General features: G+C 52.6%; 1 protein-coding gene across 15 annotated transcripts in view; it reads right to left on the reverse strand.

The window, feature by feature from the left end:
• LRRFIP1 (LRR binding FLII interacting protein 1) overlaps positions 1 to 25,343 on the reverse strand; it is a 137,995-nt gene that overhangs the window by 16,158 nt on the left and 96,494 nt on the right. For 6 of the 15 annotated variants that reach the window (XM_039228636.1, XM_039228635.1, XM_039228629.1 and 3 more), the window contains 10 exons: positions 24,260 to 24,325; positions 19,922 to 19,999; positions 12,039 to 12,074; positions 11,498 to 11,623; positions 9,234 to 9,305; positions 7,597 to 7,767; positions 4,624 to 4,716; positions 3,115 to 3,207; positions 1,943 to 2,035; positions 285 to 426 (listed from right to left, as the gene is read on the reverse strand). In XM_039228636.1, coding sequence (XP_039084567.1) covers positions 285 to 426; positions 1,943 to 2,035; positions 3,115 to 3,207; positions 4,624 to 4,716; positions 7,597 to 7,767; positions 9,234 to 9,305; positions 11,498 to 11,623; positions 12,039 to 12,074; positions 19,922 to 19,999; positions 24,260 to 24,325 — 970 coding nt within the window. The remainder of the gene's footprint in view (positions 1 to 284; positions 427 to 1,942; positions 2,036 to 3,114; positions 3,208 to 4,623; positions 4,717 to 7,596; positions 7,768 to 9,233; positions 9,306 to 11,497; positions 11,624 to 12,038; positions 12,075 to 19,921; positions 20,000 to 24,259; positions 24,326 to 25,343) is intronic. The other 9 variants (XM_039228637.1, XM_039228632.1, XM_039228633.1 and 6 more) reach the window with 6 other exon arrangements.

Genomic DNA, 25,343 nt, shown 5'->3' on the forward strand with positions numbered 1-25,343 from the left:
TTAATTTTGAGACGATTTTCCTCGTATTTCAGTTTCACTTGGAGGCTTTGAGAAGCGAGAGAAACGTATTCTTCAGCCATCGGTGGTGAGCACAGAGACGTGTGCCAGCAACACACGCGGGTGATCGCAGCGTTCGGCAGGGAAATTCCCATGAAGTGACAGACGCATGGCATGCTGGGTGATTGTTAATTGATCAGTGATGATTACGCCAATTCAATAATGCATGGAAGGTGCAGCGATGCTGACCGGAAGATGAAAGAACGCAAAAGAGAGCCGGCACTTACCTAGCGTCCCGTCACTCATCGTCTTGAGAGCATTTAACTCCTCTTTTGTTATCTTGGTAGGACCTTGGTGTCCGATGCTGTTTAGGCTGTCGGAAGTCTCTCCGTTGGTGGTGATCTCTGAATTGAGGACAATTCCGTGTTTCTGGGAACAAAAACAGACTCGTTGCAATACTCGCTGACTGACAGTAGGTGACACTCTGTTTTACTAATAATTATTAAAAAGAAACTATTTTTTCCTGAAGTCGAGAAACTTCCACAGAGTCGGAGAAGCGGTAGACACCACGCTCATAAGTATTCTATCAACACTCATAAGCCTGGGACATCTTCCTCCAGAGGCTGCCTCTTTCTTACAGGCTCCAATCAATCCCATGTCTTAACACGCTGGTGACAAGACACTATTAATGGGCATCTGGTATAACCGCAGGCAGTGGCCTGCAGGCTGCCACGGAGGAGGACGTCAAGCCAACTACTGTCAAGTGACCTTACTTTTAAAACCCTGGGTGCATTCTTTAAAAAGAGAGACAGAGATAAAGAAAGAGGTTATGTGCGTGTTCTGCAAGGAATAAGCACAATTTATGCTAAAGAGGGAATAAAGAAGTGGCTGGAATGTGTGCTATATTCAGAGGAACTAGAATTCATGCTCACTACACAGCGAAACACTCTAAAGAGTTAACACTTGGCAACTCCAGGCTGTGCACGTCACAAGGGATTGTGGACTCAGTCGCTATGCCTGCTGCCCCCAGCTGTCTCCCCGAGTTGGAGGGGGCCCCCGCACCGGACTCACAGCCCTGGGAGGTGCACTGATAGGAGCCCATCCCCTCTGGTTGACTGCTCTGGCCTTGGCCCCTGACTATAAGCCGCTGACACTGATGTGCTCCCACTGCTGATGCAGGAATTTGCCTCGGCCATACCCTCTCCCAGCTCTGTCTCCTCCAATGCTGATAACCCACCCAGAGTCTGTTTTTCTTAACTCAGTGTCCAGCCAGCAGCTGGAGACCCCTTGACTTGGCCCAAACAGGATGTAGGACTTTCTCAAACCACTGGGTCTCAAAGTCTAATTAGTGTGGGCCTCATCCACACCGCTGTTCAGCTGGAGAAGTCCTTCCGTTTGAGTCTTTAGTATAAAGAAACACATACGTTCTCTAACTGAGTAATGTCCTGGAGAATTTATTAATGAGCGTGAGAAAAAAAAAATCTAGAAAATTCTTGGAAATCAGAGTTGCTTTCGAGATAAGATATACTTGTAAACAGACCCGAAGGAATCTACGCTCATTTGATGTGTCTCTTCAGTGTCAGTGAGCCTAAGATTTGTAATTAACAGGACTAAAATCTGGGGCGCCTGGGTGGCTCAGTCAGTTAAGCGCTCAGGTCATGATCTCACGGTTCGTGGGTTTGAGTCCCGGGTCGGGCTCTGTGCTGACAGCTCGGGCCTAGAGCCTGCTTCAGATTCTGTGTCTCCCTCTCTCTCTGACCCTCGCCTGCTTGTGCATGCTGTCTGTCTCAAAAATAAACATTAAAAACAAACAAAAAAACCCCACAACTAAAACCAATAACACAAAATTAACTAACACCAGTTCACACACACAGTCACTGTTGAGAACCCCAGAAGCCGCTGTCACGTGGGTGTTTTTGTTTTGCACTATACTGTGGCTTCATACCTTCAATTCCTCTTTCAGCATCACTACTTCTTCTCTAAGATCATCTCGGTCACTCCTTATGGAATCAAAGAACTCTTTCTGCCTCTCTAAAGCCTGAGTGTGAGCAGAGCAGAGAGAGAGAGAAAGAAGATTCGCACGGGTGAGCAGGTGACTGAAGTGGGGGTGAGGCAGCTTCCGCTACACAAACCACCAACAGAGTTAAGGCATGTGTAGCAGACGCTTAAAGACAGAGACAAAATGCAAGTAATAAGCTTCGCATTAATTTATGCCAGCCAAGAAATGTTGCCTCATGCTCCCTTTAAAGGCATGAACATCTGGAAGCTACTGTATTTGCAAAGTGTTCCAGCTCGGTGAGAGAATTAGCAGAAGCCATGCGCCCATTTAAATGAAAGATAAATGAGGCATAAGGATATGTGCTTAAGAAAACCCCAGGTGACCACTCTTTGAGCAACTTGGGGACTATTTCTGTACTTGATGCTCGGCGTCTGTGGTCCCGGATAAGCACAAAGTGGTCTGGAAGCAGACGTGCGTGCTCCCCAAGTCCTGATTGGGCATGGCAGCCCCATGAAGCACGTGGATGGACAGCGTGCTTTAGCATCAGAGCCCCACCTTGGCGCCATGGAGGCTGCCAGGTTCTGGAAGACGTTTGTCATTAGGAAGCATGGCGGTGGGTTCCTTCCCACTCATCATGCCTAAAGGCAGGTGGGTTGCCTGTCTCATTAAAGGAGGGGGGCCTGAGGCCTCCGTGGGCACATTTCAAGGTGGGAACACCCCGGTCACAGCACCTGCCACCTGGAGGCTTCCTCAAATGCCTTTAAGAAAAGCCCAGGCAACGCCAGACGGAGAACCCAGGAGGCCTCTGAGCCTCCGCGTGGTCGCCCTGCCCTCGCGTGCCTTCCTCGTTGCTCACATCTCGCGTGCTGCCCGCCTGCTCGGTGCAGGCCAACAGCCCGGGGAGTGTCAACGAGACGCCCAGCCCCCGTCCCGGAAGTCAGCTTCAAAGTCAGGGTTAGTGCCGGTTGGGGGAAGCCAGGGTGTTGTCTGTATCATGATTTTATGGCACATGGGGCGCATGCACGCTCCTCCGAGCGTTTCTGCAAACCAGAGGCGGAGAGCCCCACATCTGCTAGCGGACTGCCCGCGTGAGCGCTGCACAGACGTGGGAGCCCTACCCCTATCTTCTTGTCTTTCCACTCTATTGTTTCCTGAAGGTCAGAAATGTCCCTGATATAACCCGCCTGCTTCTGCTGTAGCTGTCGGATTTCCTGAAGAATAGGAACAGATAGAAAGAAAGCAGATATAGGGTTAAGCGAGAAGACAAAGGGCGGGGCCAGATAATCCGAGAGTTCTGACCACCAGCGAGCCTCAGTGATCCCCAGGGAGCCCCAGTGAACCCCAGGGAGCCCCAGAGAGTCCCAGTGAACCCCAAAGAGCCCCAGTGAACCCCAGGGAGCCCCAGTGAACCCCAGAGAGCCCCAGTGAACCCCAGTGAACCCCAGAGAGCCCCAGGGAGCCCCAGTGAACCCCAGAGAGCCCCAGTGAACCCAGGGAGCACCAGAGAACTCCAGGGAGCCCCAGCAAGCCCCAGAGAACCCCAGGGAGCCTCAGGGAGCCAGCAACACCAGCACCGGGCCCTGTATCAGCCCTTATCAATTCATATCTCTGCTCACTGGAGCCTTTTCCTCTGCCTTGTCCCCCAGCTGCCACAGCACAGGCAGAAGTCCTGCCTGGGTGACATTCTTACTGACAGGCACTAAAGTTTTGATCAAGTTAAAAAGTTAGAACCAAGCCTGTATCGGTTTTCCATGGTGAACATCATACACTACTGCAAATTCAGTGGCTTCCAAACAACACGGGTTTATGTGCTGAGAGTTCTGGAACTCAGGAGGGCACAATGAGTCTTACGCACTGGAGTTAAGGGGTGGGCAGGTCTGGATTCTCTTCCGGAGGTTCTAGGAGAGACCCTGTACCCTCCCCTTCTGTTTAGCTTCCAGAGGCCGCCATACTGCTTGGCTCATGGCCCTTCCTCACATGGCACCTGCCTCTATCTCCCCTCATACCTTCCCTACTGCTGCCTTGGGCTCTCCTGTCTCCCTGTACAAGGACCCTGTGAAAATACCGGGCCTCCAGATAATTTAGGGCCAACTCCCCATCAGAAGGTCCTTAACTTAATCACACCTACAATGTCCCTTGGACTGGGTAAGGGGTCACATCCACAGGTCCCAGGGATCAGGACATGGACATCTTAGGGGGCCATTATACTGTCTGCCACACCTCCCAAAACAAACACAAAGCCACCAAAGGATGACAATCTTCGGGGCACCTGGGTGGCTCAGTCGGTTAAGTGTCCGGCTTAGGTCATGCACGATCTCACAGTTTGTGACCCCGAGCCCGCATTGGGCTCTGCACCGAGCATGGAGTCTGCTTGGGATTCTCTGTCTCTGGCCCTCGCCTGCTCGCACATGCACACGTGCTCTCCCTCTCTCAAAATAAATAAACATTAAAAAAAAAAAAAGGAATGAAAATCTTCACCAACGAAAGGGACTGTTTTCCTCATGTTGAGGTACGATGAAGAATTAGCCTCAACTCTCAATTTTTGAGAAAACGATTAACTTTCATCATGAACCCAGGAACCACTCCCAAGCCATGGAAGGAAAAGAAAACTAGGAAGCGCTACCCACCTCCAGCATCTCCTCCCTCTGCTTCAGGGCCTCCTTCACTTTGGCGAACTGGAACTGCAGGATGCTGTGGGCGTGCTTTTCCCTCTCGAACTCCTACAAGGGAGGAAGAGAGCGTTCGTGTGTGGTGCGGCCACCCTCTCTGTCTTCCTAGTCCACGTGCCCGTGACTTACACTGACCTCAGGACAGACCACCTGTTACCATGGTATTGCAACCTTCAAGGCCTTTCTAGCAATGTGAGCCCACTTCTCTGCACTTTGTGATTTACTGGGAGCTCTCCCTGAGGACCCGGCGCCTCTGACGGGTGCCCCCACACTGCGCGGGCCGGCACGGCCCAGGGGGCGCCCCTCCCCGGGGGCTGCCTTAGCCCAGGCTGTCGCGCAGGAGCTGGCTGTGCCACAGACTTAGGAGGAACCTCTCCCTGATTTTGAAATGTGACAAGGAGGGGCGCCTGGGGGCTCAGTCGGTTAAGCATCCGACTTCGGCTCTGGTCATGATCGCACAGTTCATGAGTTTGAGCCCCACGTCGGGCTCTGTGCTGACAGCTCGGAGCCTGGAGCTGCTTTGGAGTCTGTGTCTCCCTCTCTTCTGCCCCTCCTCTGCTTGCGCTCTGTCTCTCGCTCTCTCAAAAACAAATAAACATGGTGACTCTGTACTCTGCCCCCACCCCAGGGACAAAACAGGAAAAGGTGGGGAGGCCAAAGCGCTCAGCAGCGCGAAGATCGCCCAGTCTGACCCTTCCCTCACCCCAGGGACCGGGCAGCAGGCTCTTCTGATCTCGCGAGAAGCTCAGACGCTGCACGGTGCCTGAGGACGACTGGGTACCCAAGTGACTGCCGACGGCTTCGGGGACAGCAGGGTGCACCTCCTAGGGCGGCGAGGGGGTTATTCTGGGAGGTACGTGACCTTCACTTCTCGCCCTGGCATCATTACTCGCCCCCGGTCCCCTCCTCGCTGTGACAAGGGCCTGCCTGCTGGGGGCTCTGCCAGGTTCGTGTTCCCCAGCTTGGGACAACGTTCCAGATTCATCCAAATTCTCTGGGGTTAGGTTTGGGGGTGCTTGGTCTACTTCCTGATGCCTAAGTGAGGACATCCTAGGGGTACTTAGCATGTGTTAGAACAGCCCCCCCCTGCATGTGGGGCCCAGGGCGTTCCCTCTGCTCCAAGATTCCAACACGACATAGGTGCCCATGGGAAGTTTCTCCTTCGCTTCAGAGTCTCGCTTCCAGAAACTTCATAAAGAGATTTCTTCTTTAGCTTTCTAACTCAATACTAACTAAATGCTGTAGCAGTCAAAGAAGGAGGCCTTGGAGCTGTTAATGGCGGCTGGTTTTGACCCTTGGGATTTGGGAGACAGAGCCAGTTAAAAAATATATATATAGTGACACATACAAAATGAATTTCCTGCTCATCTTAGCAACTCTGAAAAATGAGACACTATCCCAGGGTTTGAAAGACCAACCAATTCCTAAAAATATGAAAAACAAGTATTCCTTGCTTTATGTCCCACAAAGAACATCTAATTAGTCTCTCATCATTAATTTCAACATAGGCTGAGAGTTTTACTTCTATCATAAATTAACTTAATGAAAGTATTTAATGCTTTAAAGCTTTTTTTAATGTTTATTTTTGAGAGAGAGAGAGAGAGAGCCAGTGCACATGAATGGGGGAGGGGCAGAGAGAGAGGGAGACACAGAATCCGAAGCAGACCTCAGGCTCTGAGCTGTCAGCACAGAGCCCTATGCAGGGCTCAAACCCACAAACTGTGATCATGGCCTGAGCCAAAGTCGGACACTCAAATGACTGAGCCACCCAGGTGCCCCTGAAGATATTTAATTCTTCAGTGGATTGTATCTTTCTCCAATCAGTAAAGATTTGCAAATTGATATTTTCTTAAAAGACTGGATATTTGCAATGATTTCTCAGGGAGAAGAGGTAACAAAATGAAAAATCCAGAAATGTGGTTTAATAGAAAAACATTTTTTAAAGATTTTATTATTAAGCAATCTTTATACCCAATGTGGGGCTCAAGCTCACGACCCCAAGATCAAGAGTCGAATGTTCTACTGACTGAGCCAGGCAGGTGCCCCCGCAGGAAAATATTAAAGCATTCATTTATGCCCATCCAAACACGCTGCTTCATGTTTTTTCATAGTTATGACTTGATTTTACGTGCAAAACATACACATATTTTCCCAGTAAAATCGTCTCTAGTTTACAGATTGAAGTTGTGCACGATATTAATATTATCATTAACATTATAATAATGATAATTAATATTAATGTTATTTCAAATCCCACAGCAAAACGGCCTGGCATTCTTACTCTCAGATGTCTGGGCTTCCTGAAAAAGTGGAGGACTGTCATTAAAAAAAATGATCATGGGCCACCTTGGGGGTTCAGTCGGTTAAGCATCTGAGGTCAGCTGAGGTCATGATCTTGTAGCTTGTGGGTTCAAGCCCCGCGTCGGGCTCTGTGCTAACAGCTCAGAGCCTGGAACCTGCTTCAGATTCTGTCTCCTTCTCTCTCTGCCCCTCCCCTGCTCACAACTCTGTCTCTCTATCTCTCTCCCAAAAATAAATAAACAATAAAAACTTTTTTTTTAAATGATCCTAATGGGGCACCTGGGTGGCTCAGTTGGTTAAGTGTCTGGCTCTTGATTTCAGCTCAGGTCATGATCTCACAGTTGGTGAGTTCGAGCTGAGTCAGGCTCTGTGCTGACAGCGCGGAGCCTGCTTGAGATTCTCTCTCGCCCTCTGTGTCTGCCCCTCCCCTACTGGCGTGTGCGCCTGCACACACATACTTTCCCTCTCTCTCAAAATAAATAGATTTTAAAAAGTAAAAATAAATAAAAAACTGATTATATATCCAAACACACACACACTCACACATGTGCGCGTGCACACTCTCTCGCACACTCACACACACACACACACACTCACATACACACACTGCCCCGTCGCACGGAGGCTCACTTTGCTCTTCTCCTCGTACTGCCGCCTGGACTCAGCCAGCTGCTCTTCAAGCTCGAGCAACGTGTCCTTCAGCGTGTCGACCTGGTACATGAAGTTCGTCTTCTCATTGTCCAGCTGGGCGTTGGAAACCATGGCCTTCTTGTATTTCTCCTCCACTTCCGCCAGGGAGTCCTGCGGACAGCACGTCGTGTTTGAAATCACAGTAAGGAAACAAAAGGGAGATCAGGTTAGTGGTCTTTGAAAAACAATGACAACGAAAAAAACCCCCACAACCCCTCAGCCCTAATTCTGGACTTCATTTCTTAGAGCAAATGAACAAGGATAAGAAACACAGGATCATTTCAAATGCGTGGAAATTCTCCCTTTTCACTTTGGTCAATTCAGGTATGAACCGCTCAGAATATGAGCCATTCCCTCAGAAAGTCAGCTCTCGTCTCTGTCTGGGACGAAGACGGCACCCACGGCCGCCAGCGCGTGACGGGGAGGCTCTGAGCGCGGGCCGGCGTGCCCTGACCACGGCGTGGACTGCCGTGACGGCTCGGGGCCTCAACAGCTTTCTGAAGTCATCGCTCAAGAAAAGTGCCCAGAACCCCGGAGAGAGCCGGTGCGTGGGGGCTCAAGGGACAGAAGACCTGGCGCCAGCTGCCGGCTCCCCGTGTCCAGGCTGGCGAGGCAGGGAAGGGTTAGGCGGAGCTTTAGGTCTCGGCCCGCAGGCCGACTCCCAAATGACACGGGCCACACTGGGCCAGTCCTGGAAGGAGGAGGGTGTTCCTTTGGAAGTATAGTCCGGGGGAAAGAGGGCCGCAAAATCAACATGGCCGTGCTGTGGCCTCACCCCACCCCCGTGCTGGCCAGGCCACAGCGTAGGCCAGCACCTACATCCCAGAGCACACCTCAGGGGAAGGTGACCCCTAGCCCGGGGTGTGAGCCACCAGGGCTAAGGGGGGAGGGGGCGCTGTGTGGTTCGGTGTATCGGGTCCCGCGAGGGGGCTGTGCTGCCTGCACGTGCGAACCAGGGCAACAACCTTAGGTGGGGCCGGTGGCCCGTGGCTGGGTCAGTGACTCCCTCTTCACGTGCACTGAGGACCCATCATAAAATCCTTCTCTTTTCAAAGAGAGGTGACAAATAATGCCAGTGATTAATCAGTCATCTTAGAACCAACATGTCCTGTTGGGTGCGCTTAGGATACTAAACTCAACGTGGTGCGCATTCCGACACCGCTCCCGTCAGTGACATTTTACAGCATGCACATAATTTAGATGTTGGAAACTAAGTGAAGCGCTGTTTGTATGTTACGACTACGGAAAGTGAAGACCCAGACGCCCTTCCGCCAGCGTGCGGCACACTTCTGTGGGAAGGGGGGCCTGCGCTCACGCCGCGGGGACGGACTGAGTACAGAGCGTGCATCAGGAAGCGTGTTAGTCTGTCTACCGAGGGTTATCGTGTCCGGGTCTTGGCTCAAAAGCTGCATTTGGGAGAACGCTCAAAAGGCCCGTGGTGCCGGCCCACGCCGCGTCCCTGCCACTTTGGACTCTGGTCTGGAGGCTCCTGGGAGTGCGCATGCAGTCTGAAGGTCTTTAGGATTCCCGAAGGTTAAGTTGGTTAATACCGTAAACCCACACTTCCGAGCTGGTACCTTCATCTCTTTCAACCCTTGCATGTATTTGCCTTCTACGTCCTGAATCTGGTCCTTCAACTCATTCAGTTCCTAGGAATCCGCAAAAGAGGCAAATGATACGAAGGGGAAAAGGAGGCACGGCCATAAAGAAAGAGAAGTGGTTCTCGGGGCGCCTGGGGGCTCAGTCGGTGAAGCGTCCGACTTCGGCTCAGGTCGTGATCTCACGGGCCCCGCGTCGGGCTCCGTGCTGACAGCTCGGAGCCTGGAGCTGCTTCAGGTTCTGTGTCTCCCTCTCTCTCTGCCCCTCCCCCGCTTGTGCACGTGCTCTGTCTCTCTCTCTCTCTCTCAAAAATAAATGAACATTAAAAAAATTTAGGAAAAAAGAGAAGTGGTTCTCTAAATCTTTTCTACTTCTGGGGAGTTTCCCTCATTCAGGGAGTCCAAGCAAGTGATTTTCCTTTTTTTTCCTTTTAGAAAAGTGCTCAAAGAAAAATAAAATAAATTTCAAAACTACCAATATTAAAATTGAGGTGTATCTCATATGAGATTGTTACCAAATTTTATAAAATTTAGGTCTATGTGACCATATTTTTTTATGTTTACTCCTTTATTTTTTAAAGTTAATTTATTCATTTTGAGAGAGAGCATGCACAAGCAGGGGAGGGGCAGAGAGAGAGACAGAGAGAGAGAGAGAGAGAGAGAGAGAGAGAGAGAATCCCAAGCAGACTCTGTGCCGTCAGTGCAGAGCCCGGTGTAGGGCTCGAGCTCATGAACTGTGAGATCATGGCCTCAGCTGAAATCTAGAGTCAGATGCTCAACTGACTAAGCCACCCAGGCACCCCTATTTTTGCACAATTTTATAAAACAGGCAAAAGAGCTTCTGAAAATGGAACAACTTATTGTACTGATGTTTAACAGCTCATTCAAGCTTTCCAGGGTCCTAGCTCGTGCTGGATCCAGTAAAATACTACAGCTGGGGCACAGCCAAGCTCAGTCCCTGCGTTTACGAAGATCCGAGTCTCTGCCCGGCTGGCCTCATTCACCACCGCCTTCCTGGCACCTGGTGTCTGGTATGAACCAGACCCTCAACACATGCTCGCTGAGCGAATGAATGGTACCCTCTGGACGGAGAGCAGAGACTAATTATGGTTGCAGCAAACTCTCCTTGGACGTAGCCAAGGAAACGAGGGAGGAGATGCTGGAGGCCAGGGGAGAGTGCGTGGACATCTTAGGAAGACAGTCAAAAAACTGTTCTCACAAACCACAGGATTCTGAAGGCACCTTCAGGGAACCTAGATCAAACCCTGCCTGAGGCCGCATCCCTTCTCTGAGCTCCCTGGCAAATGGTTATCCAGCTGTAAAGACACCACTGGCAGCTGGTTCACCTTTTAACCAGTTTTTTTTTTAAGTTAATGTAGTTTGAGAGAGAGCCTGAGCACATGAGCGAGGGAGGGGCAGAGAGAGAGGGAGAGACAGAGAATCCCAAGCAGGCTCCAACCTGTCAGTATAGAGCCTGAAGTGGGGCTCGAACCCATGAACTGTGAGATCATGGCCTGAGCTGAAGTCAAGAGCTGGACGCTTAAATGACTGAGCCTCCCAGGCGCCCCCGAAACCAGTTTTAATTATTAGAAAGTTCTTCCATCGGCGAAGCCAATTCCGACCCTTTACGCTCCCCCTCTGGCCTTGGCTCTGCTCTCCAGAGAACAGGGGTGCCAGTACCTTGGGCTTCCTGGTTACTTTAACAAACAGCACCGCCTTTGTCTCACACACTCACAGTGGCCTCGCACTGAGTGGCAAGGATGCAGCAGAGGAAACTATTTATGTTCCAGCAGCAGAAGAAAAAAAGATTACCAAGGCAGCAGGACGAGATCTGATAAAAGCATATGATGCATGTTCCCAATAGAAAAGAGGGCGCGTTCTAGGCGGAGGTTGGGGGACCCTGAAAGGGGAAAGTGGTGTTGTTGGGAGCAGTGAGTGATCGGGTGTCCAACACGCTCCCAAAAACGGACACCAACTGTCTACGTGTGTGTGCACACGGAAGGGGCCAAGCACCGCGGTGTGGTGCGGGGCGGGGGGGGAGGCGGGGGCATGTCCGGGGAGCTAAGGGAGCGCAGAGGGCACCTGTCTGCCCTGCTGGCTTCCTGCCGGTGCCTAGGACACGTGTTTACAGCAGGCAGGGGAGATGGGACCAAGAAGAAAGATCCAGAACTTCATGAATTTATACTTGAAGACCGATTTTCGTCACAGGTTCCTCTAGGTCGTGAGTACGCAGGCAGCCTCACCTTGATCTCCCTAATGGATGCCTCGGTGTCCATGGAGATGGAGGTGTCCCCACTTCCCCTCCGCGACGAAGTCCCGCCCAGGGAAGCCAGCGTGGCGGCGGACAGGCCGGGCAGGCCACGAGACCCCTGCAAGAGCGCAAGGACAGAATGTGATTTCGGACGAACCAAACTTACTTGCGGGTCTACCACTCTGGTGCCTTTACTTGAATTCAGTTTTCAATCGGAAAACTGCCAGTGGCTCACGGAAAGCAGTAAAGAAAGGTTCTCTTTGAGGGGCACCCACGGACGCTGGGGAATTTGTCTGGATTAACCCTGTGCTCACGGTCAGGCCCACGTAGGACTCCTTTGCTGCTCTGTGGGGTTTAACACACACGCTGCAGGTGACCCCGGGACCCCTCGCGGCCGTGATGCGGCCGGTGGGCCACACACAATCCTTATTAATGATGAACCGACACACTTTCTTGTTAATTTCATGCGCGCGCGTTGGGCCCCTTCATGGTTCGGCAATGACACAACATAAAAGCTTAGGGAAATTCCTTACCTTCTCGGTGAAATCCTTTTCCGGTCTCTCTTCCACCTGTGGAGGGAAATGGACAAACACTAAATATGTACGATCATTGAGCGGATAATAGGGATTTAGAGGGCATGGCTGTAACCATAAAACATTAGCTTCCTTTGTGGTTTAAAAACCACTTTGCCAAGGAGACCCCGGGAGAGGGGTGCGGGCACAGCGGTGGCTCGCGGACAGCTCGGTGGGCCAGCGTGAACTTCACCGAGTGGGGTTTCGACAATCCTCATTTCCGGGGGGCGGGAGGCACGACGCTAAATGACACACACGTTGACCGCAGAAAGCCTGGTCGTCAGGGATCCGTTAAGCTTCACAGACTCCACAGTCGTGTGCGCTGGTCCCCGACGTGGGAGGGGATGACGAGCACCCAGCTTGTTCACCGCCCCCCCCGTTACTATGGTTACAGCGGGAGAGCAGGACCAGGAGCCCCTGGGGCTGGGAGACGCGACCAAACTGTCTTCATTTTGCCTCCCGCACCCTGGGTCTCTGAAGCGAGATGAAGCAGGAGCCGGTCGGAAGCTTTCCTACTTCTCATGAGTTACAGAGGCCACGTGAAAACTGGTTTATCCGTCTTGGACTGATGCCCAGACGTGGGGAGCTGGCGGGGGTGGGGGTGAGGGTACAGGAGAATCTGCCAGGTGAAAAGTGACGACACCCCCCCTCAAATTTGGCTTTTACGTGCCTCCTGTTTGCACGTGCCTCTGCGGCCGCTCTGCCCCTTCCTGGGGCAGGAGTCTCAGTGGCACCCGGGGCATCACCCCCAAGGGAGACCCTGCACCTTGAGTGCGTCTCAGGGTGAGCAGGCGGAGGCTGGCCCTGCTGCCACTCCTTTCTTTGCTGGGCGTCCAGCAACGGGCGGCTTGTTCAGTTTCCCGCGCGGTGAGAGCTTGCCGTAAGCCCACTGTAAGGTCACAGCAGCGAGAAAACCTGGGGCCCCAAACCTCGGGGCTTCGGAAGCTGACAAGAGATGGTGCCTCTCCTCTCACGTCTCCAATCCTCCTTCCTGTAGCTCAGATGTTCCTAAATTTGACCTCCAGGGAGCCAACTGCAGGCGCACGTGTGAGCACAGACCGCGGCTCTGACTCAGGCTGGACGGGTGACCAGGGGTTCGGCAGGTGCCCCTGCAGGCTCACACCACAGACCCCCCGAGGGGGAAGCCCAACGGAGCTGGGTGTGAACAGCCCGCCGAGCAGCCGTGCACGAGGGAGCGCAAGGGCGCGGTGGCGAAGCCCTGGTGGGGGCGCCTTCATAAAGGCCGTGAACTCTTGTAAAGACGATGGATCCCTGCCTTGTGCCCACCCTGGGGGCTGGAGGCCCAAGGCCTCACCATCCCGTCCCCCGCCCGCAAGGCTCACTAACGGCCACCTTCTCTCCTCCAGACCCTCACACCTTCCCCTTTCCCTTTGAGGGCAGAACACCTAAAGCAGACAGTAAAATAACGCAGCAAATATAAGAGGGAGCCAGAATACCAAGAGGCTGCAACGGAATCCTACAGAATACTCCGTCGATCCGAAAGAGGGAAGTTTCTGAAACCCGCTCTCAGCTCAGCCAAGCTCAAGGGTCTCCTGCTCAACAGACCCAAGTTCGACCACATCTGGTCTCCCCCACCAGGCTCACCCTTGGGTCCTCAGCAAGAACGTTCTATTTTCATCTTGCTGGTCTCCTTGCTATCTTGAGAGGAGGAGAGGAAACAAGAGCAAAGAGGCCACATCCTCAGGCCAGTGGGATGGATCCAAGAGCAGACTGGCCTCACTCCCCATCTGTTAAATAAGCCTCTTGGGTGGGGGTGGGGGCCTTCGGATGCCAGGCCTCCCCCTGGGACTCTCCTTTCCACTTGGCTGCAGCCGGCTGTGCCCCAAGGGCCAGTGTGAGCCTGTGTGTCTCACGGGAACCTTCCAGGCGATCTCCGCCCCCAAGGACCCTTCTCCTTGATGTGGCCGGGCACACACTCTCCCGCCGTGTGCCACACCAGCTGCCGTTCGCTGGTATGCGTGTTTGGTATGTGTACAAATGGACGCCTAGAATTATCACGTTTTCAGGGGTCCCGGGTGGTCTTCGATCAGGATGCTTCTCCCTCCCCCTCCCTGGCAGAAAGCCCCACGGAGCCCTGGGCTGATGTTCTGAGTTATGATGAGTGAGCATTTCAAGTGCGGTTCTATAAAAGTCTTCCTGACAACTTCAAATCACTAAAGAAAAGCTGACTCTATAGCAGCTGGTTTTTAGGGCGATCGACTGATTAAGTCCCGCTGGACCGGACGCCTTCATTCCCTAGAATCAGTTAGTTTGCAGAACAAATATTAATGAAAGTAAGGAGGGTAATTTAACTATTGGTTGAATGTGAAGCCCAGTTTAACAGACTGTCGAGGTACCGCTGAAGTCTGCTGCTTTTTTTTCTCTGCAGTTTATATAGAATCTTTTCCGGCCACTCACCAGCAACAGATAAATATCCTATGTATACACGAAACACCAGAAATCCTCTGTTCACCTATACCTGTGCCCGTAAAAGACGGACCCTGCAGTGTTTAGTATTTCCTGTGATAAAGAGAAGGAAGAATATATACCAGACCAAAACCCACTGGTTTTCTGGGGTCCTTCACACAGTTTCGTTCTGGATACCATTCACACAAAAATTATTTTTGTAATTTTGTAATTTGCAAAACATCAAATAAGAGAAAAAACCCCTAGAACCACAGCTAGCTCTTCAGTTTAAAAATAGTTTTAAAAAAGCCTCTGCTCGGAATACATAATGAACTCAGAACGTGGAAATTTAGGATGTGTCGGAAGTAGAGACCAAGCAAGGAAAAAATCAAGCCAGTTTCCGCTTAATTGTTGTGTCCAACCCCGTGTAGATGTCAGGGCAGGTGCCACTTTGTCTGTTTCTGAACGACAAAGGAGACGGTGTTTGCCTGCCTTCCTGAAAGAGAGGTACCAGGACCCCCGGAAAGCGCCACCCCAGTCCCCGCGGCTGCCACTAGATGGCAGGCTGTATGGAGCTGAGTGGGGCGGGGCCCCAGACCCTCAGAGCCTGCCCGCCCTCCCTCCATCCGGCAAACCTCACCTTCCCCTAAACAAAGGGACAGATAAGTCACCCAGGCCGTGTGTTTGATTTCAACATAAAGCACCGCACTTTACCTCTGGAAATAAGATATAAAGAGACGGAAGTGAGAAACGCTGTGAACACCACCCCAGCTGCTGCAGGACACGGGGGCCCACACCAGCTCGAGGCCTCCCTGGACCAGGGCAGCGGCGCTGTGTGTCCGGGAGGCCAGCACTTGGCTGCTCCCCTGTCCCGAGCGATTCTAAACATCCCAGGTCGGCGTGAAATGTTCGCAGAAACAGATTGAGGAAACGTGCCTGCCAGCATTTTATAATCACAGCCGAGTGTACACGAAGACCTTTTCTAAAATCTACTAGGAAGAGTCACTTCTAATAAATTTCCGTTGAATTAAAAATTTTTTACATGTTTTATTTATTTCTGAAAGAGAGAGCATGAGCAGGGGAGGGTCAGAGAGAGGGAGACACAGAATCTGAAACAGGCTCCAGGCTCTGAGGTGTCAGCACAGAGCCCGACGCAGGACTCGAACCCACGAACAGTGAGATCATGACCTGAGCCGAAGTCGGACGCTTAACCGACTGAGCCCCCCAGGCGCCCCTCTGTTGAATTTTAAATCATGGCAACCCTTCCTTTCACAAACAAGGGCTCAAAGTAGCATGTTAAATATTTTATTAGGTCCCGCCTTCCGGCACCGTGGCCTTACGAGCAGGTGGGTAAGGCTCGCTTAAATGTAATGTCTGCTGAGGTTTAAAGTTCCAGGCCTTCCCTGTCACCACCTGGCCTGCCCCGCTTCCTGGGGACGGAACACATCGTGAGGGCACGGACGGGCCTTATCAGAGCGGCCAGGCGCAGTGGAACTTTCCCCGTGGTGTCCCCAGACCCCAGCCGGGCAACCCCAGACCCCAGATGGGAAATATGACCACAGAAGCAATGTCAGCACATGGTCCCTCTTGACAGACGTGAGCCCTGCTCAGAAAACACCCATTTTCAGGGCAATTTTCCTTCAAATAGCAGTGAAGTCTTCCATCAGCCTGGAAATGTTTGCTTCCATCAGCCTGGAAATAACGATGTTCTCCTGAATGACTTACCCTTGAACTCCTGTATTCATAACGCATGACCTGTTTTTCCACCTGGGCCCCACCCCTGCCTCTTCATACAACACAAAACATGAGTCATTACAGCCTTTTGTTTCTCTGGCTCAAACCAGCAGGAAGCTCCTCACTCATGTTTTTTCTACACACACGGGGGCCGGGGGGGGGCGGGGAGGGGACGTGAATCGGGGCTCCACTCAGGATGTTTCTGATGGGTGCTTCAGGACCCGGGCAGCTTCCCTGGGCTCCTGGCAGGAATCGGGGGCCCCGACGGCACAGACGTGTGGGCTCCGCCGGGTGAGGCCCGCTGTCTGCGTGCGCCCCGGGCCAGGGCTCTCCAGGCTCCTGCCTCCAACTCTAAAAGGGCCCTGACACTGCCCCCGGGAGTTTTACGTTGTATGTGTGCCGTTCGCTGCCCGCCTGTCTCCTCCAGTCTACACATCCGTGAGGGCTGGAATAGGTGTGTCTGCTCACCACTGTAGCCCTGTGCCTGGAACATTCTAGGTACTCAATCAACACAGTTTCCTCGAGGGAAAGACCCCAGACTTGCTGGAGAACATACAGCTTATCTACAGAATGGGGCACATGAGACTAAGGTCAAATACAGATGTCCCGAGATGGGGCGGACATCCTCTCTGCCGAGAGCACCGAGAGGTGCGGGAGGTCTTTGGATTCTGAGGCACCTTTGTTTTCTTAAAAGGGGACAAGTGATCACTTCCTCCATTCTGGTCACTTTTGCTCTTTAAGAGTGCCCCCTCCCCCATCCCCTGGGGCACCAGCCTTTCTTCCACACCCAGCCTTCTAGAACTGTCCCTTCCCCCACTCCCCGTCCTATCTGCTTCCCAGAGAGACTCCTGTCCCCTGTCCTCCCTCACACTCCCCTGGCTCCACATTCCTGATGAGTCACCAGGCCACGGATCATTCCCCAGGGGCCATGGCCTGGAACCGCAGGGGAAGAAAGGGGCCGGCCCCTGGTTCCTTCCACGCCCGGACGGAGCGGCAGAGTGGCCCGGCCCACAGTCTGCGAGACGCCGACCTTCGCTCGTTGGACGTGCCAGCAGGTGCGACGGCCTGCTGAGCTTTGCGAATGAGCGCTTCACTCAGCGAAGGGAAAAGGTGGCTTGCGTGTCTGTAATGAACTGGGAAGTGAGCTCGGTCTCCCACACTGTGAGCTCTTCTGCCCGCCTGGCCTTCGGAGCTCGGGGAAGCCCCAGGGCAGCACAGTCCCGTCTCCCTGGCGTCAGCACAGAGAATGAAAACGAGGGAGCCTGAGGGTCAGAGGGGCCCTTGCAGCCTCGCTTCCTCGATGGCGCCTGGAGAGGCTCCCGAAGGCGGGGCTCCGAGTCTGGGCGCAGCTGGGGTACAGGGAGGCCATCCATCGCTGGTCACCAGGTCCCAGGGGCACGTTCAGTGCCCGTCTCTCTGGTCACGGTGACCCACTAAGCCCGTTCCACGTGGGTAACTTTTTCACAAACGTAGGAAGGCTATGGCACAGAAATCTGTGTCGGGTCCCAGTCTCCTCAGTGGAAGGGACTAGACAGAGCCCCGTTATTCTATGACTTCATCACGATGCACAAGAAGTCAAATAATCGTGGAATTTACAGCCCCACACATCCCAGAGGCCACCCAGGGGCGTGAGGAGGGAGCCAGGGACCCTTCACGAGCCAGGCCACGGCCACCTTCTGCCAACTGCAAATACTAGTGTTAGTTTCCAAAAGATGAGCGAGCGTAAGAGGGTATGTGCGACTCTCCGCTGTTTCTCGTGGACACGTTTATTCCCAAGGTTCGAAGGCTGCACGTGGCCAAGCCTGTATATGCTGCGCTGCCACAGGCCATGACGGACCCCACGGAGAGTGGATGTGAGGGCGGCACACTGTGACCTCGGTGAGCAGGGGTCTAGTTCGCAGGAAGTGCTCACCGGGCACTTATGGACTTTCCACGAAAAGCAACTTGCCTGATTTCAAAGACGGAAGCTACATGATCTTGAACGCGACCTTCCTGTCCCAGCACCCGGGCCCCGCCCCCTCCTGGCGCTCCTGCACAGTCCTTCCGGCCGCGGCTTCTCCTGTCCTCAGGCCCGGTCTCCAGCGTGGGGGTGCTCACGGGGCTGTGAGGGTGTTTGGCGGACGCCTGAAGCGTGTGCAGAGGAGGTACGGGGGCCTGTGTTTACACGGAGCGGGGTGTCTTCACTTCCACAAGGCAGCAGGCCCTCCTGCTAGAACCCTCGTCCCCTCGGTCTGTCTCGTTTCCTCCTGTTAGATGTGGACCTGGTGGAGAGGAGCCCTTCTCTGCCACCGGGAAAACGCCTGTGCGGGATGAACGGCTCTGGCCTTGGCCTTGGGGTCAGGGACAGCGGAGCGCAGACTCCACCACGCGCTCAGCAGCAGGGATGGTTTTACCTGCTTCCCCAGAAGAAGCGGAGATCTCTATGTATCTGTATGAAACTTCAAGGCTCTAAAAGGCTGTATCTCATTTAAGAAACAAACAGAGCAGCGCCCAACGGGCACATCTGTGCAAGCGGGAGACTCCGGCTCCATGGCCTCTTCTGCATTAGCACAAGCACTTCCTAAATTTTAGGCATCAACCCGCCTGATCATGGTGTTGTGTAAGAACCACACTGAAGCTTCTCCCTAAATGGGAGCAGAGCAAGGGATCCGCTTTGCCTGTTTTGCTTTCTTGCAGCCACGGTTTATCATGGGGGGCGCCACTGTCCTTTGATGTGGCGATCCTTGGCCGTGCGGGGCGGGCACGCGTGCCATCCAGGCCCAGCTCCGGCCACCAGACACTGCCTGCCCAGGTGCCAGGTGGCCTCTGGGCAACTGTCCCGCTCAGGCTTACTCTAAACAGAATGCATGGTGGCCTCGTACAAAGTGTCTGAATTTGTAAAGACCCTGGGAAAAATACGTAACAAGGGCACTGAGAGGGTGGGGACCAGTCAGTGAGGAACAGGAGGGCAGCTCTGTAGTTTTTTTTTTTCTTTTTAAGCATTTTAAAAAATGTTTATTTATTTTTTGAGAGAGGGAGAGAGAGACAGAGTGTGAGCTGGCGAAGGGCAGAGAGAGAGGGAGACGCAGAATTCTCTGTTAGTGCAGAGCTGTCAGCACAGAGCCTGACGCGGGGCTTGAGCTTGCGACCTGCAAGATCATGACCTGAGCCAAAGTCAGACGCTCAACCGACTGAGCCCCCCAGGTGGCCCCGCAGTGTTTCGATACTGAACACTGGAGAGTCAATGAGGGGGTGGGGCACTGGGCAGAAATAGGAACACCATGACCCTTCGAGGAGCTACTTGATTTTAAAAGACCGTCTGGGTCCACGAACAGACGACATTACAAACAAAATGTTGAAAGCCAATCCTTCCATCTTTTCACTCATAAAGCCACAATACCTCGGTGCACCTGGCTGCATTTCCCCCACTGGGCAAAGCTTCCCTCCTTCCCTGGAGGACCCCCAGCGCCGGGCACCGTTAGCTCCTTGGCAGCCGCTAACTCGAGCCATGTGGCAACGCGATGCTGATATCATATAACTATATTCTAAATTTGGGAGCATTTTCCCCAACTATGTTTTTGCTTAGACCTGAAATAAACCCGGGGAGAGCCCTCCTACTTTACGCCAGGTTTAGGTTTTCTGGGGGTGGAGGGCTCCTCTGCAGAACAGAGAGGCAGAGAGCGGAGGGGCGGAGGAGGAAGGGACGGCGCGGGGCGCACACTCACCACTGGGCTGGCCCGCGCCGAGCTGGCTCTGGAGGAGGCTCGGGAGCTGGAGTTGAGCTGGCCGCCGCGCTCCGAAGGCTGCCCGCACAGCCCGCCGCCGGGACGCAGGACAGAAACAAAGGGACAGGGTCAGCAGAGGCATAGCGACAGCGGAGACCCCCACCAGCGCCCCCCGTTAGTAGAGGTCAGCCACGTGCAGAGCGGAAAAGACAGGGGTGAGCACGGACAGCAGGCTCCCCGCGGGAAGGAAGGCTGCATCTCCAAGCTTCAAATAAATGCCCGAGAGGGACAGAAGATAAAATTAGTCATAATATCAAATGGACACAGAATTCCTGGGCATGGAGAAGAAAGTCACACAAAGCGTCCGTTCAGGTCGGGGGTGGAGTCGCGCCTGCTTTACGCACCGAAAGCCACCTCGTCCGTGTGGACAGGACCGTGTGAGAACATTAGTCCGTCCGTCCTTCCGCTCCAGACGGAAAGTAGAGAGCGGGGCAGGGTGCTTGGCATTTTTTTTTTTTTTTTTTTTTTTTTTTTTTTTTTTTAGCAGCAGAAGTTTGCCTTCTGTCTCTTCCCAAGTGAAAACAAAGTTAAGATTTAGGGTTGATACCGAATCGGGTATGGCTTCTTCAGATGCCAGATTGCCTGGTCTGGTTGCCTGAATGGAGGGGTCAGTCCATCTGTCTGCCTGCACTTTCTCTCTTCGGGTAAAGGAAAACACCGCAACTAACAGATCTAGAAGCTTCCCCCTCTTAACTTTGATTTGTATTCACATTTGTTCCAGTCCTACATACGCGTCCTGTGTTTTTGTTTTTTCAAGTCTTACTTTCCTCTTGAGCGAGGGGGGTGGGGAGACGGGGAGGGGAGGCGGGATTCGAACACGCACACGACAGAGGACCAGGCATCCAGCGGACTGTGGCGTGGCCTGAGGGGCGTCGTCCCAGAGGCCGCACAGCCCGGCGGTGGGCCCCTCCACCCAGCCCCCCGGACGCCGTGCATGCCCGGAGCTGCCTGTCGTCGGCCCAGCCCACACGGCCCCACCGGGACCTGCAGCCCTGGCCTCTATTGCACATCCTAGCAGGCACGGGACCTCAGAGGTCTCGCGATTCTCATCTTAAGCACCACCTTGCAGCTTGCACATCTTTCCACCAGAACGTAATCCCCTGAAGGCAGGGTCTTTGTTCCTTGCTGAGTCCCCGCAGGGACCGGATGAGGCCAGGCACAGTGTACACTCAGGAAATACTTGTTGAATGAACAAAATCAACTTCAGGCTGTAAGCAGCCAGACCCACCCTACCTACTCATCATCCTTCCCCTTTCTTTATCCAATTAATATTTATTGTATACTCACACTTACATGCAGGACATTGTGTCAGGTGCACAGAAAATACAGCCATACCTACACCATATGCAAGAATCACTACCGCATTTGACATTCACGGGAAACTTACCATGATTGCTAGTCTCACCTTTTGCTTTATTATTCAGCATAAAAGGAAACATGTAAGGTCAGTGCTTTAAGGCAGAAAAATTTTGCCTTTGGGTTCACAGACACGAGACAGAGGAAACCCGTCCCAGAGACGAGTCCCACTGCGTTCTATGTCCTTCGCGTCCTGGCTCACCAGGCAGAGATACAACAGGCTGCTGCGGACAGGGCTCTCCGCTGGTTCTCCCAACGCCCAGTCCAAACCTGCTCTCCTGTCGACGGACCTGGTCTTGCAGGGCAGAGTCAGTTTCAGGTCTGTATCGCCCTGGTCCACGTGCCCCCGTGGGAGTGGCTGGCGTCTGGGAGCCAGCGTGGCTGATGTAAATTATAAAGGTCCTGCCAGGCTCCATCTCTTACTGGCCGTGGGACCCTGGAAAAGCTAGTCGGCCTGTGACCGGGACGTGGAATCGTAAGGACACTGGCCACACGGAGGTGCCGAGGATTGTGCAGGTCGGTCTCTTCCCCGATTTCACTTTCTGCTGCGAGCAACTCGCACGCTCCTGGCTCAGAGGGCACCGGCGGTGATGACTGCCCCCCAGCGTGTCAGAATAACTCCGGCCATGAGTCCTTCCTACACCACACACACGCAGCTTAATAATGGTGAGGAAGGTATAAAATAGAAAGGTTTTCAAGCAAAACAGTGATACTTAAAAGAGAGCCAGTCATTTAATGGTTAAACTGGAATTAAGTCACTTAATTGTGAACATGTACTGCAGTGGGGCTACCTTCCTGGGGAAGCTGGACGGAAGCTGGACGCTCTGGAGGTGGGGGTGCGTGCTCCGGAGCGGGATCAGGACCACCCTGTGCAGGGGAGGGGTCAGCCTGGACTCGGGTCGAAGCACAGGCTCCTCCCCAGCTCCATCCTGCCCTGCAGGGCGGGATGGGACCCCTGAGCTGCAGCCTCTCACAATGTGGGCATATTTGCCAGTGACCACAAGTGCAAGCTGGACCGGAGCCTGAGGAAGCTCCCTCCCCAGCCACAGTCCTGAATGTGGGAAACCTGTTTCCACCCCGAGGGGAGGGCAGCGGCGGGGCTCAGGGAGCTGCAGAGAGGACGGAGCCCAGCAAACCTCCCTCCCACCCAGCCTTTGGCTACTTTGCTGCCAAAGTTCTCTCGTGAGGGATTTTTAACCCCAGGGTTCAATTTTTGTCCAATTTAATTCACCAAATGCGTGCTGGGCTCTTTCTGCGTGGGAGTGCAGTGCTAAGTGCAGAAAGACTTTGTTTTTATTCTCTTTGACTTCTGGACATGTGGCTGTTATTTCAGACGTTTCTGCTGTCGGGACAAGAAGACCTTTCACTTCTTAGGGGCAGCTGGTCTGAACGTCCACCTGCAGAAGCCGAATGGAGGCAGAGTCTATGGGACACGCATCCCGCCCGATCGAGAGTTCTACTTCAGTCAGGGGACAGCTACCCAGTGCTTGGGAAAAGTCTCATTCTCTTGAGGAATGAGTATGCTGTCTCTTTTCTGATAGAAGGAAATCATTTAGCTGCATTTTATCCGTCATCTGCAGGCCAGAGCTATCGCATCCATTAGGCATGATCTGTGAGCTTCTTAATGGCCTACAAAAATGTTTAAGAACTGAGAAAATGATTTAATATAGTGGGCTCCACCCCTTTAAAATGTTATGCAATAGGGGTACCTGGGGGGCTCAGTCAGTTGAACATCTGACTCTTGATTTCAGCTTGGGTAGTGATCTCATGGTTTGTGAGTTCAAGCCCTACATCAGGCTCTGTGCTGACAGTGTGGAGCCTGCTTGGGGTTCCCATTCTCTCTCTCTCTCTCTCTCTCTCTCTCCCCCCCTCCACCCTTCTCCCGTTCTGCTTGCTCACTCTCTCCCATCTCTCTCTCTCAAAACAAATAAATTAAAAAAGAATAAAATGTTACGCAATACAAAATTAACAAATGGTTAATTACATGTTAACAAAAACTAATGCTATGTCAATTAATTATTGGATTTTGATATTCATAAGAATTACATTCTAAATAAACCTGTAGGTTTGACTGGCTTTGCAAGAATTCCTGAATATTCATGAAATATAATAAACCATAGATTGGATTATTTAGCCACTTAAGTAACCAACCAACGCCAAAAGCAACATTATAAAAGCACTTTCAAGTAGTGGTTAGCAAGCCATTACACGTGGGGCCTGGGTGCACTTTCACAGGACCCGGGGGGACCGTGGCATCCACAGATTCAGTTCCCGCTCAGTTTCCTTCAGTTTCTGCTGCCCCTCAGGACGGGCCAACTGGTTTCCCCGATTCCGCGGACTGCCTCTGTTTTTCTACTTTGCTTCCCTCTTTCATTCATTCACTCATTTTTTTTTTTCATTCAACAAGTATCTCTTGTACAACTGACTTCTACATCCTTATGTGAGAGCCAACTCTGTCATTTCAAATCCTTTGAAGAGGTGGAAAGACAGCAAAAGGAAATTATGTACGTGGAACCTCCTGAGCCTTTAAATCTGTTCGTCTTCCTCAAGTATCCAGAGGTGAAAATAATTTGCTTGTGGAACTGCCCTCTTCCTCCTTTTATTATTTTAGGAGCACCTCACTCCTTCTTAGTACTGTCAGCGTGTTACAGGAAAAGAGCCAACGCAACTCAATTAAGGTGGGTCTCCTCCCTTGAACTCGATGTAAACTGATGTGCGAGGACACTAACCCGCCAACCAAAGGCTTCACGGTTCACATCACCCACGACCCACCCTTACTACAGCGGAAAATTGAGAGGAGACAAGTGCTTCCTCTCTGTAACTCCGGTTAGTTATCTCCAGGGGTTGGGACAGTGCCCAGGGAGCCACTCAGGGGCATGCAGCACACGGGAGAAAATTCCGGAACCACAGAAAATGCCTTACAGCATAGGAACCGCAGGCACTGCTCCGCCGTGCCCGGCCAGGGCTGCTGTCATCGAACACAGATGCCTGCGACAAAAACAGACTGTCAGGTCAGGGAGCCCCTCCCCCTCCACTGGTGCCCAAAACACAGGACAAGGTGAGCTAAGGAAGACTGACCCGTGAGAAGAACAAGTTCTGAACAAATCACGATGGAAGACAAGCAGGGAAAGCCTTACATCACCTACAGCGGCGAGGGCTGCGCGGGACAGGGCCATGCAAAAGTCTAAGAGAGAAACCCGTTGCCGTTAACTGGCATGCAATGCAATCCGCAGTAGCTCCTTGAAATGCGTCATTCTGAGAAACGTTCCTTGCCAAGTAAAAACCTGTTAATCCACATTTAAGTGAGCAGGTAATTCGCGTATCCTGAATTTTGTCATGGGACTCTCACGCTTGATGTTTAGGAACTTAGGCTAGTATGAAATGACTTCAGGATACAGCAGTATGAAAACGATAGTTCAATATTTTGTGATTCTTTAAAAACTGCTAACTAGAAAACAATCCTTGATTAACCTGGAAATCACACGTAATTCAGCGCTGATGGCGAAGAGGGGTTTACGGTGCCGCGCGAGGCCACACCAAACCCTGCCCGGCTGAAGGGAGCTGGGATTTCTGCTGTTTCCCCTTAGGGGTGAATCTGGACGGAAATTCGGAAACTTATTACCAAGTACAGTGTAACTGCTTTGCTTAGTGTAGATTTCCTGCAAGGTGTATCTTGTATTTAAAACTGGAAATTTCCAAAGTGATCGAGCGCAATGGGTTAACACCTGTTCAGGTCACCAAAGCCATAAAAAGCCACCCTTCTTTCTGCCCGCAGAGTACGTAAATGAGGTCTTTGCCCCATTCCTGGCTAAAAATCCTGTGCGAGCACGTGGCCTCCTGGGGCCCGAGGTGGTGTGACGGCTGCTGTCAGCTGCGGGGAGAGAGAACACCTGGACCCGCCCAGAGGGGACTGACGGGCACGGCTGGCACTTACAGGCTCCTCGTAAAGGTAATTCTCAGGCACTGAGGCTGCAGACACCAGCACCCGGGCTCCCAGGGCAGGTGT

Source organism: Hyaena hyaena, unplaced genomic scaffold (assembly GCF_003009895.1).
Source record: "Hyaena hyaena isolate Hyena2069 unplaced genomic scaffold, ASM300989v1 scaffold_31, whole genome shotgun sequence".
Classification (NCBI taxonomy): domain Eukaryota; kingdom Metazoa; phylum Chordata; class Mammalia; order Carnivora; family Hyaenidae; genus Hyaena; species Hyaena hyaena.